The sequence below is a fragment of the Pelodiscus sinensis genome, chromosome 3, assembly GCF_052426305.1.
Source record: "Pelodiscus sinensis isolate ZL-2025 chromosome 3, ASM5242630v1, whole genome shotgun sequence".
In the NCBI taxonomy this organism is placed as follows: Eukaryota; Metazoa; Chordata; order Testudines; family Trionychidae; genus Pelodiscus; species Pelodiscus sinensis.
This window is the reverse complement of record NC_143054.1, coordinates 80,111,892-80,133,025: the sequence shown is the minus strand read 5'-3', so window position 1 is coordinate 80,133,025 and position 21,134 is coordinate 80,111,892. Positions and strand designations below refer to the sequence as shown.

General features: G+C 43.4%; 1 protein-coding gene across 3 annotated transcripts in view; it reads left to right on the top strand.

Moving 5' to 3' along the window:
• AK9 (adenylate kinase 9) overlaps positions 1–21,134 on the top strand; it is a 175,308-nt gene that overhangs the window by 47,079 nt on the left and 107,095 nt on the right. For all 3 annotated transcript variants that reach the window (XM_075923971.2, XM_014573695.4, XM_025184734.3), the window contains exons 13-16: positions 3,914–4,058; positions 6,023–6,142; positions 7,472–7,513; positions 10,030–10,104. In XM_075923971.2, the coding sequence (XP_075780086.2) occupies positions 3,914–4,058; positions 6,023–6,142; positions 7,472–7,513; positions 10,030–10,104 (382 nt within the window). The remainder of the gene's footprint in view (positions 1–3,913; positions 4,059–6,022; positions 6,143–7,471; positions 7,514–10,029; positions 10,105–21,134) is intronic.

Genomic DNA, 21,134 nt, shown 5'->3' with positions numbered 1-21,134 from the left:
TTGGCCTCAGTGCCCAGGGAGCTTCAGGCCAAAGTCGAGGACTTGCCCTTCGATAGGCAGAGTCTTTTTGCCGAAAAGACTGATCAAGTTCTATACTCAGGCAAAGACTCCAGAACAACTTTAAGAAAGCTCAGCATGTATACACCACCTTATCATCGCAAGCATTATACGCTCTATGACAAACAGAGTCCCTTCTCATACACCGGACCCAGATACAGACAATTTGAACAGCAACAGCGCGGCAGACCCCGCCACCAAAAATGTAGACCGCAGACGGGTAGAGTGCCCAATTCTCAGAACAACAGACAGCCGGTTTGACGGTCCTGTCGAGGGACTGCGAACCATTCCATTAACATATCCCCCGGAATCACAGAAGTTGTTTCACCATTGTCTGAGACCCTATCAACTCAGGTGGTTTACCATCACCACAGACCGTTGGGTCTGAGAATTGATAACATCAGGATACTCAACTCTACTCCTGTCTCTTCCTCCTATCTCTCCCCCAACCCCGTCCCTTTTCAGGGACCCATCTCACAACACTCTCTTACTACAAAAGGTCATGCGACTCATAGAGATTGGGGTGGTGGAGAGAGTTCCCCGACAATTCCAGGGCAGAGGATTTTATTCTCGTTATTTCCTCACCAAGAAGAAGTCAGGAGGATGGAGGCCTATCCTAGATTTTCGAGGTCTCAATTGGTATCTCAGGAAACACAAATTCAAGATGGTGACTTTAGCTTCTAGTTTCCCAGTGATAAACACAGGAGACTGGTTCACGTCCCTCGATTTGCAGGATGCGTATTTCCATGTGACAATACAACCAGCACACAGAAGCTTCCTCAGATTCATCATAGGCATACAGCACTTTCAGTACAAGATTCTTCCATTCGGCCTATCATCAGCACCCAGGGTATTTTTGTAATTATCAGTGGTCGCTGTGTATCTACACTGCCAAGGCATTATGATAATCCCGTACCTGGATGACTGTTTGATCAAGGCCCATACTTACAATCACACGTTTCGCACCACTGAAGTCACAAGGGCCTTATATTCGATTCTCGGCCTTGTACTCAATGTCCCGAAGTCCTTGCTCATACCACAAACATCCCTCAAGTTCATTGGGGCACGGTTAGATTCTGCAATGGGCAGGGACTGTCTTTCTTTGGAAAGATTCCACAAAATACAGAACCTTACGCAGACACTTTCTATCAGTCCCAAGATGCCAATACTTACCTGTCTGCAACTTATGAGACACAACTTATGGCCGCCACAATGTATGTGGTAAGACAAGCAAGGTTACACCTCAGATGCCTCCAACACTGACTGGTGTCAATTTATGGTCCTGGCAATCAGGATATACATAGAACAGTAATGGTACCACCCAGTGTACTCCAATCCCAAATATGGTGGACTTCTCAGGCAAACATGCTCTCCGGTGTTCCTTTCCGCTGGCCACAACCCACGGCTCAAATTACTTCCGATGCATCTCTGCTAGGTTGGGGAGCCCACTGAGAGGGCGAGCATGCTCAAGTTCAATGGAGTGCACAAGAGGCCCTTCAACATATCAAATTTCTAGAGTTCAGGGCAGTATTCAACGCATGCAGGACATTCCTACCAAAGATTCACTGCCAGATGGTTCAAATCTTTACCGACAACACTACCACGGTTTACTATATCAATCGCCAGGGCAGTGCCAGATCCAGGCCCCTCTGCGCAGAAGCCACGAAATTGAGGAACTGGTGTATACGCCACAGAGTTACCATTGTGGGCACGTACATCCCCGGCAAGGACAGCACAGTTGACTATGCCTTGAGCGACATTTTTTTCCCCAGCACAAATAGGAACTCAACCCAGAGGTAATCCACTCCATATTTTAATGATGGGGATACCCCACTATGGACCTCTTTGTGACACATCTCAATGCAAAATGCCTGAAATACTGCTTCAGAACGGATCTGGGGCCGGGATCCCTCGGGAATGCATTTCAGATAAACTGAGGTCACCACCTACTCTAGACCTTTCCACCAGTTCCACTTCTTCCGAGGATACTGGAGAAGATAACCAAAGACAGAGCCATAATCATACTCATAGCTCCATTCTGGCCCAGACAGACATGGCTTCCCCTTTTTCTGCAAATGTCCCTCCAACCCCCATACCAGTTGCCGAAGCAACCCGACCTCCCGATGCAACCAGGACTGTCAATGCCACGCTCCCAAATTGACTGGCTACCCCTAATGCCGTGGTTCCTAACTGGTTCCATAGCTCATAAATCCTCTGCTCCCAAGAGGTAAAACAAGTACTAATGTATAGTAGACATGATTCCATGCGCAAAACTTACCTTTATAAATGGCGTCGTTTTTATTTGTGATGTTTAACCAATAACCTCGATGTGGCATCCATTCCAATCCATCGCATTCTGGACTATGTGCTTTACTTGCACCACTCAGGATTGGGACTCTCGTCCATCAAAGTCCATCTCTTGGCAATCTCTGCATTTAGATAGTCAATCAAAGGATTCTCAATATTTGCTAACCCGATGACCAAACGCCTTTTGAAAGGCCTAGCAAATCTATACCTCCCATGCAGGAAGCTCTTGCTCTATGGGATCTGGAGCTGGTGTTGGACACCTTAACCTATCCACCATTCGAGCCTTTGCTACCTGTGACATCCCTACACTCACTATGAACATTGCCTTCCTCCTAGCTATAACTTCAGCTCGATGGGTGGGTGAACTGGCTGCCCTTTCGGCCAACCCGCCATATATTCTTTTTACCTGCCAGGGAGTAATACTTCGATCCCATCCCAATTTGTTGCCAAAGGTGAATTCAGAATTTCACATCAATGAGCCTATCATACTTCCAACATTTTACCCCAAACCACATACCTCCAGTCATGAAGCCCGCTTACATACCTTAGTTGTTCGTAGAGTCTTGGCTTTCTACCTCAAGAGGACAGTCCCTTTCTGACAGTCGCAGCGACTTCTATTATGTTCTGGTGAACGACCCAAAGGCCAATCATTGTCTTCGCAACGCATTTCTAAGATAATTGTAAAATGTATTACAACGTGCTACTCACTACGCAGCAGGCCCCGCTTACATCAATTAATGCTCATGTCACCAGAGCAACATTTACCTCAATGGCCTTCCTTAAAGGCGTCCCAATGCAAGATATTCACCGTACGGCAACATGGTCTTCAGACATGACATTTGCTAAGCATTATACAATCGACGCTATTGCTCGAGAATCACTCCTGGCCTCCACAGTGCTGTCCACACCAACCACATCCTAAATCCAATCCCACCTCCATAAATGAGGCTACTGCTCTGTACTCACCTAGAGTGAAGCACCCACGGGGGCGCTACCTGAAGAAGAAGAGGAAGTTACTCACCTTGTGCAGTAACAACGGTTCTTCAAGGTGTGTGTCCCTGTGGGTGCTCCACAACCCGCCCTCCTCCCCGCTTCGGAATCTCTTCTTTATATTTTTCAGGAGTGACTGATCAGGAGGAACTGGCAGGAGCCAGACCGTGCCCAGACTTGCGAATGGCGCGAACAGCATGTGCCGCTGAGCATGCACGGTCCGGATGAACCACGGCTACGAATCTCCAACCCGTGATGCAGGATGAGCCCAACACCTGAAGTGGAGCACCCACGGGGGGACACACCTCGAAGAACCGTCGTTACTGCACAAGGTAAGTAACTTCCTCTTGTATCTTAAATATACAAGGCTAGAGAGTTTGAGAGGTAGCACAAATGATGAGACAAATACCACTTTCGCTGAAATCTGTCCAGTTTCTCCAATTTTACACTATTGTTTATGACAGTAGAATTGGATTATCTCAGTTTGCATCTGTTTATGTATCAAACTTTAAGATGTATTATTTAAGTTTAGTCTTATGTTTTCAAATACTTTCTTTAGGTTCTTGATATGGACAAACTCATTCAACCGTGTATGGAAGAAGCAAGGGAAAAAATCATTGCACAAGCTCGTATTGAGGCAGTAGATGTTGCTATTACAAACGTGAAAAATAAGCTGGAAATAGCAAAAATGTTAAAAGAGCAAGGTGAATAAGGTGCTTTCCAGCTTTTTGGGCTCTCTTGTTTGTTTCTAGTTAATAAAATAAAGCAACTGCTACTTTGAAATGTTTTAAACTCTCTGTCAGCACATATACATAGTATTATGGTTAGAGAGTTGTAAAGTTGTTCTGGAATGAAATTATACAAAACATGGGATTTCTTTTTGGCCCTGACAGTTTTACCAACCATATCTACACTATGGTTATGCTATGTTGCATTAAGCTGAGTTCTTTTCCAGTTTTATTTCAAGCCAGAATCTTTTCCAGAAAAGCTGTAACTAGAATATTAAAGACACCATAAGTTAATTAAATATTAACTAAAATATTATATGGGATTAAATGAGGGAAATGGCAAAGTGAAACACTGAATTCGACAATGCAAATGAAGTGGGGATTTAAATGTCCCGTGCCTAATTTGCAAAAAAAGGCTGCCGTTTTTTGCCGACTCAGCACTTTGTCAGCAAAAAGCGGCCATCTAGAGGGGGTCTGTTGAGAAAGAAAGCCTTTTTCGACAGATCCCTTATTCCTCCTGCAAGGAGAGCTACAGGATTTGTCAAAAAAGGCTTTCTTTCTCGACAGATTCCCCTCTAGACTGCAGCTTTTTGCCGACAAAGTGCTGAGTCGGCAAAAACGGTGGACATTTTATGCAAATTAGGTGTGGGACATTTAAATCCCCATTTCATTTGCAATGTTGATCTGCCTAATCTGCATCCCTTTGCCAACAGAAGGAAGCAGTCTAGACATACCCTAGGGCACTAATGAGAATGTTCTCTATCCATTCATCATCTTTTGCCTCATTCCTCTCTTCTTTTTAGTGACTTTGTGCATTGAATGAAGATAAACAATAGCCATGTGAAGTGTTTCTACAAGTTTTCTACAAGGACCTCATATTGGCTTACTAGAACAGGGGTGACCAACCCATTAAACGAAGTGAGCCGAAACAGCGGTGGAAAAAATGAGAAGAGCTTAAAAAAAAAAAAAAAAACACAGGGAGCCGTTTTTTGGGCACATGGGGTGGCTTCATGATGGGGGGACTTCACAAGCCGCACTTTCAGGGGTGAAGAGCTGAGCCGTGGTTGGCCACCCCATGCTAGAACAATGACAGCTGAGAGACCTACCACTTCTCATCACTACAAAAAAATGTCAGGGGCCTTCTCCATGATTAGAACATGAAATATGGTGATTCTATTAACCACAAATCTGCTACCAGCATGCTGCTCTTTAGGGAGGAAGCCGGCAATTTGCATCATATTTCATAAATATTCTGTGTTCCAAAGTTTGACAATAGTTATAATAATTGCACTCTGAAAATTAGAGAGAAATGCTTATGTCAAGGGTTTGGTATAATGTTTTAAAATGTTTTTCTTTTTTTGTTTTTGTTTTTAATTTTTTCAGGTGCAATATTTTGCTTCTGTTTTATTCTAGACTAGCAGAAATGCCCAGCCTTGCCTGGAGAAAATATAGTATGAATTAACTATGTCCATGACATTAACATAGCATATTTTATTGGAAATACTTTTCTCTTATATATTACTTTAAGAAATTAACATAGCTAGTACTTTTTCTGTTATCATAGGAAAAGGATCTCGTAGTTGCTATTTGTGACACACTTACCAGAAGAGTCCAGCAATGACTATGATCAGGTGCTACTAAAAGCTAATTAGTGGCTCCATTTGGGTTCTGGGGGCCCAATTGGGGCTCCGGGGGAACCAATTTCGAGATATAACCAATCCAGTCATTTAAGTTGGGAAATCAGTAGTATCCGTGCAAAATTTGGTGTTTCTAGCTCTTACTGTTTCGGAGATCTTTTGGGACAAACAAAAATAAACAAACAAACTTTCAAAAATATTTATAAAACTAGTAGTTACTGAAATTAGGCTCAAGAAGAAATTTCAAATAAATACATTTTTGTCTTATGCCATAATTTCTGTAAATGTAATGATATTTCACAGCTGCACTAGATGCCCAAGAAAGTGGTAGTTACAAAGAAACAGATGAATATGAAGAAAGTGACACCATTAAGCCCGAGGAAGAAACAAATGTGGAAGATCAGAGTAAAGATACTAGCAAAGGTATCGTAATGTTCATCTATTTTGTCCCACAACCATTATTAACTATTCAAAAAATAAAATTAATTTATTTTCATTTCTCCTTTTCTCATCTCCATTGACAAAATATTTAAATCTTCTTTGAAAAATTGAATTTTACAGTTCTGAAAGCAGTGAGGTTAGGTACTTTTGATACTAATGCTACATTTCTCCCCATGCCAAAAAAATCCCATGGATTTCATTAGGAGTTAGGTGTGCATTTTGGATAAAAGTCTAGTGTTTCCATATACTTTTTTTCCTATAGCATAAGAGTTTTTCATAGGCTATGTCTACACAGCAACATTACTTCGAAATAACTAGTGTTCTTCCAAAATAATATTGTCCACATCTACACAGCCACCAGTTATTTCAACATAATGTCAAAGTACTGTCAAGCTGGAGGACTTCTTACTCAGACTCCTGTAACCCTCACTTTATGAGGAGTGGGGGTACAGCAATATTATTTTGAAATAACTAGTGTTATTTCAAAATAAATTAATCCGCATCTACATGGCAGGCAGTTATTTTGAAACAATGTTGAAATACTGTCAAGCTGAAGGACTTCTTACTCCGACTCCTGTAACCCACATTGTACAAGGAGTAAGAGAAGTCAGAGGAAGAGTGTTGTATTTTGAAATAAGTGCTGTGTAGATGCTCTCAATTTCGAAATAAACTATTTCAAAATAAGCTACACAATTAATGTAGCTCAATTTGCGTAGCTTATTTTGAGTTAAGCCCTGCTGTGTAGATGCATCCTAAAGGAAGCTGGAGGAAGAGTGCTCTATTTCAAAATAAGTGCTGTATAGACAGCAGCAAAACTCAAAATAAGCTATTTTGAAATATGCTACGCAATTGACGTAGCTCAATTTGCGTAGTTTATTTCAAGTTAAGCCCTGCTGTTTAGACATGCCCATAGTTAGTTATGAAAAAACAGCACTAAGGACTGTGATACATACACCAGCAGCACTTCAAATAAGTTTATTCTGTTGATTCATATGCAATTTTTATGCTTTCAGAAGGCACACATACCCAATTCACACATCTGCATACCCCTCCACAACCATCCCAGCTATATTGTTTACCGTTAACTACAATAGAATATTTTGTAATGGATTTAGGACATGGAGTATTAGGAAGGGGTGGATAAGAAATGATTTGCATGTAGTGGATGTGAACTATGAAGGAATAGATGTTGGAGCTGTGTAAACATGAGATATGTAAAAAACATTCTAAATATATAATTAACTAATGTATATATAAATAAGTTAATTAGTGTTGCACTGCTATTAGGTATTAATATTTATGTTCACACAGAAAAGACTGACAGTTCTTCAGAACAAGAACGTGACTCATCAGGTAAAACTGATTACTAGACCTAAACCCATAAGTGTCTCAAATAAAATTCAGTTTACATGCATCAATCCATGCATGTAATTGATATAAACATTGGATCCAATTTTGCAGCTTTTAGTCTCTGCCAAAAACAATTTGTGCATTGTAAGAAATGTAAGCAATTTTATATCTACTAGATATTTGAGAGAGTCCATCTGTCTCTTTGTCTGTTCAAGAACTCTTCCTAAATGGTGAGACCTAGAATCACCAATTTTTGTATTCAGCTTCCTTTTATCGTAACTTTAAGCAAGGTAAGGGTTTGGTTGTGCAAGGACAATGGGATGTGCATGGAATACCATTGTTTCTCATCAGACAGAAAGGGAGGGCTGTGATAGCAGGGACTGTCATACTGAAGAATGACCCCAGGGAGGCAGCAAGCAAACGTGCCCCTACCAACCCGACAGCCCTGGAGAGCCACGGAGCAACTACCAGCCAGGCAGTGGACCCCCTGCCACCCTGGCCAGGCCAGGGAAGAGGTCTCTGTGCCCTATCAGCCCCAGAGAGCTGCGAAGCAGCTGCTGGCTGGGCAGCTCAGCCACCACCACCCCATCTTGGCCCAACATAGTAGCTGGGGGCCAGGCAGTGCAGCCCCTGCTGCTCCTGCCTGCCCCGGGGAACAGCCAGCAGCCACTCCCAACCTCTGCCCTGACTCCTGCACCCTTAGCCCCCTGCTCTGAGCCCATTCTCGCCCTCCAACTCTGACTCCTGCACCCCTCACATCCTCAGCCTTCTGGCCTGAAGGACCTTAACTCAGCATCTAACTTACTGGATACAAAAGTATGCAAGATGCACCATGAATCTAAAACAACTCCATTGAATTTCTAGAATGTCTGTTATTAATTTCAGCAGTCATTGAATAGAGCTTCATGTGATGGTCCAGTTTTGTGTTCGAATCCTTAACTTTTTGGATTTCTGGATTTTGTATGACTTGTTTCAATATCATAATATTTTATTAATTAATTTTTTTATTTGCTGTAATACACAGGCAGCCAAATTAATTCCTAGTATAACTTCAATATTTCAGTGGAATTAGACCAACGATGAATTTGGCCCATGATTTTCCCTATATCACTGAAAGACATTACAAAATGATGAAATATGCAGTTGAACATGTTATGCAGTGGATGATGAAGAATGAAAGAATTTTGAAAGAATGTTTAGTGGATGATCTCTCTGTGAACACTTTGGATAAGTGGAATAACTTGAAATTTTTTTTAACAATGTGTAATGAGAGCCTTTCAGACTCAATGCCCACATGATTTGCCACAGAATTCACCTCTAACTGCAGAGTTGTGCTTCAGAATCTGAGCTTTCCTTTTAAAAAATCGTACTTATAGACCCCATAGTTGAGAAGAAAAGCTTGAAAATGCGAACCATATGTAAGCATGCGCAGTAGTGTTTTCTTTAGTTTTTCAGCCAGCTGGAAACAAAAGATTTACAATGCTAGACCTGGAAGGGACCTCAAGAGATCATCAAGTCCAGTCCCCTGCCCTCATGGCAGGACCAAGCACCATTTTGAGCAATGTGGACTCTCTCACACATTTTATTTAAACCAAAAGGTGACCTATATCATATTAAAAACTCAAAACATGGGAACACTGTAAAAAGCCAACCCTGAATTCAGTATATTCATGCATAAAATATACTGTGCTGACTGGCCTATTCTTTTTAAATATTTAATTCAATAAAACTCTCAGGGTACGGCTACACTGTTGTTTTTTCTTTCAAAGAAAGTATGAAAATGGTCCTTGCATTTGCATATCTTCTACATAGGACCAAATGTCGGAAAAAAACCTCTTTCAGAAGCCCCCTTATTCCTTGTAAAATGAGGTGCACAGGGGGCTTCCGAAAGAAGTTTTTTCCCCAGACATTTGGGCCCGTGTAGATGGGCTAAATATCGGAAAATTCTCTTCCAGAAAAAAAAAAACAGAAGAAGATATGAAAATGTGAGCATAGTTTGCATACCGTCTTCAAAAAAACCAAACAGTGTAGCCATACCCTCAGACTTAAAAATGTATCTAAAACTGTTACATAACTTTTACCTGAATACTGTAATATCTAGAAAGTTTTTGGCACAATTGGGGTCCATTTTATCACGGAGTATATGCCACTTTATACAAAATATTAAGCAGTATTGTTTCTATGCTACAATATCATAGAAATGCAATTCTATCATTTTACAATTCTCAACTTTTACTCGAGAGTCACGAACACCTCCATAAATTGTGCAAGAATTGTCTATTACAAAATTAATGCATAACCTGCATTATATTAAAATATAATTTGAACCATAATAATCAAGTTTAACTCTGTTCTTGAAGTAGTAGTATTATAATTGTAATGTGCTACTTATTGTGAAACGTAAGTCTCTACAAAGAAAATGCAGAATTACCTAAATGTATTATTTCTACTTTTGGACAAAAATATTTTTTGTTTTACTCATAATGTTCTTTTTATGTTATGATATTTGACAACTGTAGTGGATACTAAAGGCACCGATGAAGATACTTTCATGTCCAGAACTGATGAAGAAGGAACTACAGAAGAACTAAATGGTACTAGCATTTTTAATGATTGTAATTATGTCTGTGTTTGTTTTGCAATTTACAAATTGCCAGAAGACATATTATCCGTGCAAAAGAGATTATAATTTAATGCAGATATCTTGATAATGTTTAGGTCTTTAAGGGACAGAAATTCAACACTGACAATACAAATCTTGATATAATTAGACTTACAAAAAATGAGGTTAACATTTTTGTCAAATGTCTATTCACACAATACATAGTATATTTCATAAAGTAACTCCACCATGTATTTTTGTTGCCATTTAATCAGCAAAACATATGAAAAAGTTAATGATTTTGAAGTCCTCAAATATTTAATCATTTCAATATATGATCTTTATTCATGTTGTACAAAAAATGAACAACTTAATTCATGGTGCTAGTCAATGTGAATAATTGACTTACATATCTTTGAGAATATAGACTTCATGGTTTATAGCAAGAGTTATCAATAGGTAGACTGTGGGCTAAATCCAGACAATCAGACACTTCTAAACAGACCCTGAGATTTTTTTAATTTACTTATTATTACCCCTATTTTTTATTATTTTCTCTGGAGTCTGGACTTTGACTATATCTTGATCTCAAAATCTAGACCTCAATAAAAAATAATTTACTATTCTTCATCGAGAGATGTCTCTGTGGGTGTTCTACAACAGGTCTCGGTGTGTCTCAGCACTGCAGACCGGACTCTTTACATCAGTGCATAGGGGGCCATGCATGAATGGCACTGCTTGGCATGATCACCCTCTTCTTAGTTCTTTCTTACCATCCCCAGCTAAGACGGAGCTCAGCAGTGCTCTTCACTCTTTGTTAATCCTTGTAGATAAGTAGTTGAATTTCATTATTTCCTCTTCCCTTACTTTACACTTTATCCAAGTTCATCTCCCTAAAAACAAACAAATCCTTAAAAAAATCCCTCCGTTTTCTCCAGTTACAATTCCCACTGTTTGCTGTTCACCCCACTGATAATGCCGGGGTCACCATGCTTCAAACATTGTTCAGCCTGCAATGAGGCTATACCCGTCTCTGCTTATGGCTACACTGCCATTTTATTACAGAAGAAGATATGCAAATCGTGCTCGTATTTGCATATCTTCTTCTGATTCTTTTTGCTGAAGAGGTTCTGCCGCTATTTGGCCCCGTGTAGTTGAGGCCAAATGTCAGAAAAAACCCCTCTTTTGCAAGCCCTTGTAAATCTAAATTTATGAGGAATGAGGGGTCTTGTGAAAGAAGGTTTTTTTTCTGACTTTTGGCCCCGTCTACACGGGGCCAAATAGCGGCAAAACCTCTTCCGCAAAAAGAATCAGAAGAAGATATGCAAATACGAGTGTGATTTGCATATCTTCTTCCGCAAAACAATGGCAGTGTAGCCATAGCCTCTGACATTCTAAATGTGTCAAATGCCTCAGTGAGTCCCATGTTCAACAGGACTGCCAGCACTGTGCTAAACTCAAGGTGCAAACATGCAGAGACAGGAACCTCCGCCTGAAAATTATTATGCTGGAAAAGTCACAACATCCCATCTTGGATCCTGGCATGCAGGATCCTAATAGGGGAAGACCCAAAAAAGGGAAAAAATCCCCCCAAAAATGTGCCTCTTCATTACCTCACAAGTCACAGTCACCTAAGAGGCACACAACTGAAAAGTTGGTACCAAGGACTAACAGACCACCTTGCCTCAGCACTTATGAAGCACTGGACATTTCGGGTACCGATCGGGCTCTCTCCAGGCACAGTACCCTCAGAGCCCACAATGAGGCTGCAGGCCCTTTCATGCTTGCCTCTCATGCCTTGGCAACCACTATGGCATCAAGTAACCAGACAACTGAATCCTCGGCACTGAAGATTTCTACCACGGCACCGCAGAAGCCAGTGGTGCAGTCCATCAGCACTGTTCCACCACCTGATGGTGCCACAGCTACCTCAGTGGCACAACCTTCATTGGTGCCAACCGCAATCACACCTGCTCCGGTACTGTTCATGGTACCGACAGTCATGACACTTTCCACTCCAGAACCCAGGTACTTACATCACAGAGACCTTACAGTCAGGGCCAGCCCACAACATTTTGGCACCTGAGGCGGAGAGCTCAAATGATGCCCCCATATCCCCTCGCTTGGGCCAAAACTTTGAAAGGACTCAATTCTGCCTTCTTCCTGTTCTATTCCTCTCATGGTACTGCAGAGAGAATATATATGCACCAGCAGCAGACATGATTTTCTATACTCTGGGTCCTAGTGGTGCCCCCCCCCCACAGTCTGGCATCTAAGGCAGCCATCTCAGTTTGCCTCATGGTAAGGCCAGCCCTGCTTTCAGTGTTATCTACACTTAATTCTCCATTTCTTGGTACCAACATGTCACCTCTGTCAGCAGCACCAAAACATCTCTCATCGCCTACCCTTTTATCCAACGATGATGATGATGAAGGTGATTTATCGTTCTCAGTTGTCACCAGGTAGTGAAATGTCCGTAACATCAACTCATCCCAGTTTTAGGCACCCCATTGCCTCCAGCATGCCTCCTGTGGCCCACTTCCATGCCTTATTCTGCACAATGGCAATTTTGGAATCCATGGGTTTATGACTACAAAAAGAGACTTTTAAAAAAAGAAGCATATGCAGCCCACAGCCTCTCCTCCGCCACAATCTCCATGACTGCAGAGGAATCAGCAGGAAACTTTGGATCCACAATCCTGTGAGTCAAGCCCCAGTACTTCGCCAGATACAAACTCATCCTCCTTACCCAATGAGGCAGTCATGCCACATCCTCAAATCACAGCTGATGACTTTACAACTTTCCAGGATCTCTTTAAGAACTCAATATTGCCATGGAGGAAGTGCAGGAGACACAGCATGAACTCACCAAAATCCTCCAAGCTATGCCATCATCCAAGATTGCTCTGCCTATTAATCCAGCTATTATGGAACCTGCCAAAACTGTGGCAGACCACCACAACCATCCCCCTGACCTGTAAAAGGGCAGATAGGAAATATTACATCCTCCAAAGGGGTCAGAATTCCTTTTCACCCACCCATACCCAATTATCTTGTGGTGGATGCAGCCCATCAAAGGAACAAGCAGCATCAGCCTTGATTCACCCCGGCTGACAAAGATAGCAAAAAGACTGGATTTGTTTGGCAGGAAAGCCTACACCTCAACCATCCCTACAGTACAGAGTTGACAATTACACTGCACTCCTTGGTAAATACAATTTTAACAACTACTCAAAATTCAACACTTTTATTGAGGATATACATGAGGCTAAGAAACAACAATTCAGAGTGATCATTGTGAATGGACACACAATTTAGAGAACAGCTCTACAGGCTTCTCTTGATCTTGCAGATACTGCCATCAGATCAATAGTGACTGTAGTCGTTATGAGATGGATTTAACTCTTCTGCATTTCTGTGTGAAATTCAGTCAACCGTGGAGGATCTACCATTCGAGGGCGAAAAGCTCTTTCCTACCAAGACCAATGAGGTCCTTCATTCAATAAAGGATTCCTAGGCAACACTCGATTCTCTCGGCATCCGTACTCCTGCAACCAGGAGGAGGCAGTATTGATACCAAACATACCTGAGACTGAGGTACCCACCCTATACTTATCAACATGAGAGACAGGTCCAACAACCACAGCAACAATTAGGTCATGGCAGACAACAGTGTAGCTGCAACTAGAGCAGCACTACCAATCAGCCACCCCTACCAAATAAGAAGATTTGAGCCATTGGTTAAAAGACCAAAAATGATTCTGTCTACTCCAGAGTTGCCAATTAACAATAAACCATTCACCCACTGCCTTCTGCCTTTCTATGCCAACTGGCAGAAAATAACATCTGACAGATGGGTACTATAAACAATCCTATCAGGATACACCAATCCTTTCCTCTCCATCCCTTCCTCCCACCTCCTACCCTGTCCCTGTTTAGGGACCACTCTCACGAGGCCATCCTACAACAGGAAGTCGAGCATCTCCTCCAGTTGGGCACCATAAAAGCAGTCACACAGGAAGACCATGGGAGTGATTTTTAATCACATTATTTTCTCACACAAAAGAGGACCAGAGGATGGTGTCTAATTTTCAACAAATTAGTAAAGAAGCAAAAATTCAAGATGGTAATGTTGACTATCATTATCTCTTTTCTGGAGCCAGATGATTGGTTTTCGTCTCTCGACTTTTCATATTACTATTCATCCTGCTCATAGACGGTTTCTCCATTTCAACTTATATACCCAGCACTACCAACATACTCTTTGGACTCTGAGAGCCTTTTCCAAGAAGTTGACAGTGGTTATGGCCTACCTCAGGAAACAGGACATTATTATCGACACTTATCTCAGTGATTGCTTCATCAAAGCAAGAACTGAGGACGATTCTCATCTGAGAATGCTTCCAATCACTGGGGCTATTAGTGAATGAGACAAAAATCAGTGCTTCTACCAACTCAGTCCATACAATTCATTGGAGCACAGCTCAGTTCGACCACTGCCATAGCCTCCCCACCCCTAAACAGGTTCTCAAAGATTTGCGATTTAGTTCTAAAGTTGTACCTAATGCTATGTGTCACTGCACACAATTGTCTTCAACTTCAAGGCACATGGCTTCCTGCAACCCTGTCGTTCCAAATGCTTGTCTCTTCATGAGATGCCTTCAAGGCTGGCTCAGGTCAGTTTACAACCCAAATCTTCACCCACTAACCAAAAACCCATCTATTCCTCCCACAGTAAAAAATGCAATACTATGGTGGACAAAACCCAAAGAATTTATGCCTAGGCATTCCTTTCCAAACTCCAGAACCTATAGTGGTCATCACAACTGATGCCTCCCTTACTGAGCGGGGAGCACATATGAAAGACTCCATCACTCAAGGAATATGGGCAGCAACAGAACTTGCACTACACATCAACGTCCTTGAGCTCAGAGCCGTTCGACTTGCCTGCCAACATTTCCCACCTCACATAGCCGGAAAACAGAATATATACCAACATCATCAGAACATACAACAATATGGCTGTGTCTACACTGGCTGCCTATTACGAAATAGGCATGCTAATGTAGCACTTGGGAATAGGCAAATCCGCGGGGGATTTAAATATCCCCCGTGGCATTTGCATTTTCATGGCCGCCGCTTTTTTCTGGCTTGGAGATAAGCTGGAGAAAAGCGTCCAGGAATAAGAGATCCTCCGGAATAGGGCTTTATTCCGGAGGATCGCGCCAGTCTGGATGCTTTTCTCCGGCTTATCTCCAAGCCGGAAAAAAGCGGCGGCCATGAAAATGCAAATGCCGCGGGGGATATTTAAATCCCCCGCGGATTTGCCTATTCCCAAGTGCTACATTAGCATCCCTATTACGGAATAGGGGCCAATGTAGACGTAGCCTATCAGAATATATTCCAACATCATCACCTTCATGCTCTATATAAACAGGCAAAGTGGAGCCCAGTCCCATGCCTTATGTACAGAGGCCATTGCCCTATGGATCTGGTGCCTCAACTATGCTGTCTCCATAAGTGCATACCACTTTCCCGGCGCTTTAAACACCACCACCAATGTACTAAGCAGAACTCAATCTCAGGACCATGAGTGGTAGATCGTTCACAGAGTTCTCACAATGATTTTCGAACAGTGAGATACCCCCAGATAGACCTTTTTGCCATAAAGGCAAACAAAAAGTGCCCCCTGTTTTACACTAGGGCTGGCATGGTCAAGGGCTCCCTCAGAGATGCCCTCATTCTCAAGTGGAACCATCACCTACTATATGCCTGCCCTCCAATTCCCCTTCTCAACAGGATTATAAATAAGGAGGGTCAAGGCAAGAATCATCCTCATAGCCCTTTGTTGGCCCCAATAACCATAGTTCCCTTTCCTGAAGAGAATGACTCTATGTCTTCCAATCACAGTTCCATGTGACCCAAGGATATTTTTCCAACCAGGAATCCAGTCTCCACATCCACAGTTTTTAACACTGCACCTCAAAGCCTGATACCTAGATGGTTCTCAGGGATAGAGCTACAGTGCTCAACTCAGGTACAACATCCTTTTGCACAGTAGAGCTCCCTCAACTCAGAAGGTATACATGGACAAATGGTCTTGCTTCGTTCACTGGGCTACTCCCAGCAATATAGGAGCTGGATTGCTTATTGCACCTCAAATAGTTGCATCTCTCTATGAGCTCAATTAAGTTACATTTGGCAGCTATCACAACTTTCCATATGAGGATTGATGATACTACAGTCTTTGCATACCCAAAATGATTCCTGAAAGGACTATGAGCGCCCCCTGGCGCCCGGCAGGCGAACGGCCACGCCCCCTGGCACCCGACAACCTCAAAAGGTTGGGGACCACTGTACTACAGAATCCATTCGCCATACCACTGCTCTTATCATTGCTCATCCAGATAATTTCCTAGATCTAGGACACACGACTCCTCTGTGAAATACTCACCAGTGACCGACCCACCCCGTTCCTGGTGTGGCTCAAAATCCCCACTCCCCCCACCCCCAGCCTCACATCAAGGAAGAGCAGCCCCTACTGGAGGAAACACACCAGCCTAAGATATCACCTACCGATCCGTTGTCATCCTCACCAGATGAGGCGGTTATACCAGGGGACACCTCTCCCCCTGACAATCTCAGGCAATTCCAAGAGCTTTTCAAAAGAGTAGCTCTCTCTCACGAGATTCAGCTCACTGAAATCAAAGGTAAATACCACTATCTATTCAAGAATCTCGAGATCCCTCTGGATGAGGCCATATTGGAAATCGCCAATGACTTGTGGAAAACCCCAGCATCGGTATTGTCTACAAACAAGAAGGTGGACAAGAAATATTTTGTCCCCCCGAAGGGATCAGAGTTTTTATTCACCCACCCACTCTCCAATTCCTTGGTTGTTGATGCGGCACGACAAAGAGCATGGGCACCACAATATAGAGGCTAAACATTGGATAAAGATTTAAAGAGACTGGATTTATTTGGAAGGAAGGTGTATACATCATCAATACTTCTTCTCCGAATAGCCAACTATTTGGCGCATTTATCTAACCATAATTTATCTAACTCAAAACTGACAACCCTCATGGAGTCTCTACCTGAATCTAAGAGACCCGTTCTGAAGGCTATTGTTTAGGAAGGTAACGCTGCCACCAGGACCAGCTTACAGATAGCAGTTGACCTAGTGGACACTGCAGCCAGGGCCACTGCCACTGCAGTTGTCATGCGAAGGGCCTCATTTCTTCAGGCTGGAGCAGTTCCTAAGGACCTGAAATCAAAGGTAGAAGATTTATTGTTTGAGAAAGTTAACCTTTTTGTGGAAAATACAGATACCCTGCTTCATTCCAGCAAGGATACCAGGTCCATTCTGAGAACACTTGGTATGTACAATCCGCCATATAGGAGATGACGATACACGCCATACCAGAGACACTATGATTACTATCCCAGGCAGCTGTGGCAACAGCAACAACACCAGCCCTTAGATAACTCCCACCAACGTCCATGGCCTCCGAGGCATTGAAATCAGAATAACCATCCACAAAACCAGTCTCACCAGTCACCATCCCACTGTTTCACCATTGCCTATGCCCATTTTACCAACACTGGACAGACATCACCAGCGACAGATGGGTGCTAGAGATAATCAGAACCGGTTATGCCATACCCTTCCTCTCTATCCCACCTAAAAAAAACCCAAACCCATCCCTTTTCAGGGACCCCTCTCATGAAGATCTGCTCCTAGCCAAAATAAATCATCTGCTGCAGATCGACATAGTAGAAAGAGTGCTGCAAGAATTGGGGGAGGGATAGCTCAGTGGTTTGAGCATTGGCCTGCTAAACCCAGGGTTGTGAGTTCAATCCTTGCGGAGGCCATTTAGGGATTTGGGGCAAAAATTCATCAGGGATGGTACTTGGTCCTGCTGAGAAGGCAGGGGACTGGACTTGATGACCTTTCAAGGTCCCTTGCAGTTCTAGTAGATAGGCAATCTCCATTATTAAAAAATTCAGAGGGAAAGGGTTCTATTTCCTGATTCAGAAGAAGTCAGGGGGTTGGAAACCAATCTTGGATCTCAGGAAACTAATCAAATATCTTTGAAAACAGCATTTCAAAATGGTGACCCTTACATCAATTATCCGAGCCTTAGATCAGGGCAACTGGTTCATTGCTCTCAACCTACAGGACTCTTATTTCCATGTTATGATCCACCCTGCACACAGACGGTTTCTCAGATTCGTTGTCAGCAAAAACCACTACCAATACAGGGTCCTTCGATTCGGACTTTCAGCTGCCCCCAAAGTGTTCACAAAGGTGCTCTTAGTCATCTCTGCTCATCTCCGATGCAGCAGGGTAATCATATTCCCCCTACCTAGATGTCTGTCTTATAAAAGGCCGATCGTCTTCGCAGGTAGCCAGAATGATATCCATTACCAGACGAACTTTCCAATCTCTCAGCCTACTAGTGAACGAGGGCAAATCAACATTGATTCCCACCCAAAACCTAGAGTTCATTGGGGCAAGGCTGGACTCCAAGTCAGCAAGAGCATTCCTACCTGTGGCCAAGTTTCATGCAATACAGCTGCTAATAGATACCTGTCAAATCAAGCACAGGATTCAATTACTCTTGGCCCTCAAGCTTATGTGCCATATGGCTGCAACTACTTTCATGGTCAGAAATGCCAGGCTACACTTTCGCACCCTCCAACATTGGCTAGCCACCGTGCACAATCATACCACCCCCGATGTACACAGGATAGTGGCGATACCTTCCAACGTCATAGCCTCTCTGCACTGGTGGACCATAGAAAAGCATTTGCTGTCAGAAATGCCCTTTCACCAGCCGCTACCACGATACCAGATTACAACAGATGCTTCCCTTCTGGGATGGGGAGCGCATTTGGGCAGAGCCTCTGTACAGGGCTGCTGGACAACCCAAGAGACATTGCTCCATATAAATCTTCTGGAGCTCAGAGTTGTCACGAATGCTTGAAGGCATTTTTGCGACCACATATGCAAGTCTATGGTAAAGATTCTAACAGACAATATAGCCACAATGTACTACATCAATCGACAGTGCAGAGCACACTCATGATCCCTATGTGCAGAGGCGGTCCGACTCTGGAACTGGTGCATCACCAAAGGCATCACTCTTGTGGCATCATACTTACCTGGAATCAACAACATGGCAGCGGATTCCCTCAGCAGGAATTTTGCCCCAGATCATGAATGGGAGCTTCACCACGGAGTTCTTCACTCCCTCTTTTACCGATGAGTCACACCGCTCATCGACCTATTCGCAACCTACAACAACAAGAAGTGTCACTAATACTGTTCCAGGGCAGGCCTCAGTTACCATTCATTGGGGGATGCATTCCTCATCAGCTGGAGGGGACCCCTTATGTATGCTTTTCCCTCTATACCACTCATTCCAAGAGTGTTGTAGAAAATCAAGACAGACTGGACCACAGTGATATTGATAGCCCCTGCATGGGTGAGGCAGCACTGGATCCCTCTTCCCGGCACTTCTCACCCAGAACCACGGTCTCCTTCTCCACCCACAACTTCATACGATGCACCTCGCAGTGTGGTACCTAGCTGGCTGAGTGCTACTGAAACCTTATGCTCTGAGAAGGTTAAAAATGTCCTCATACATAGTAGGCGACCTAATACAAGAAATACATACCTGGCGAAATGGACAAGGTTTTCTGCCTGGTGCTCAGACCCTCACATGAACCCACTACTTGCTCCTATGCATAACATTCTTGACTATATAATGGATCTACAACAAACAGGACTAGCTTTAGCATCACTAAAAGTACATCTCGCGGCAATAGTGGCTTTCTGACAGCCTATAGAGGGTTTTCGATATTTGCGCATCCCCTCACAAAGAGGTTTATCAAGGGCCTGACAAATCTGAACCCGCTCTTGTGCTACCCCCTCCGCTGTGGGACTTGGTACTACAGACCTTTATGGCCCCACCATTTGAAACGTTGGCCACAATATCTCTTCAACTGCTGACCCAGAAGTTGGTGTTTCTACTTGCGATCACCTCTGCGTGCAGAGTCAGCGAGCTATCAGCGTTAATGACTGTACCCCCATACACCATCTTCCAGAGGGACTGTGTTGTCCTCAGACATCACCCAGCCTTTATACCTAAGGTCTGTTCCAATTTCCATGTTAATGAGCCCATCGTATTACCTGCATACTACCCTAAGCCACTTGCTTTTGCTAAAGAAGCGGCTCTCCATACTCTAGATGTGTGTGGAGCACTAGTCTTTTATGTTGATCGCACCAAACCCTTTAGAAAGACAGACTTCTCCTGTCCCTGGCAGAACACTCCAAGGGCGAACTCATTTCTGCTCAAACAGTAGCTAACTTAATTGTGTCTTGCATAACCCACTGCTACTCTTTTGGGGAATACCGCTCCCCGAACACCCCAGAGCACACTCCACTGGATCTGTTTCAGCTTCCACAGCCTTCCTCAGAGGGGTTCCCCTTGCAGACATCTATAGATCAGCCATGTGGGTGTCCTGTCACACCTTTGTAGAACATTACGCTGTACAGCAGAGATGGCTGTCAGATAAATCCGCAACGGCTGCAGTTCTTTCATCTGCAAACCAATAGAGACTCTGATTCCCACCTACCTCCATGATATGGGGAAGGGGGGATATTGCTGTGCAGACGCCTACAGTGGAGCACCTACGGGGACATCACTCAAAGAAGAAAGCAAAGTTACTCACCATGGTGCAGTAACTGTCATTCTTCGAGATGCATGTCCCTGTGGGTGCTCCACTACCTGCAAGCCTCCCCACTTCGGAGTCTGTGTCCGTCCTCTTTTTTTCCAGATACTGAAGCAGGTACGAGGAACTGGCTCAGACCGGACCACGCAGCACAAAAGGGCCTGAACGCTGAGAGACGCTCCCCACGCATGCACAGTCCAGCTGGACTACTGCTGTGAAAAATCTCTGTCTTGCAGTGCTGGGGCAAGCCCAGCGCCTACAGTGGAGCACCCACAGGGACAC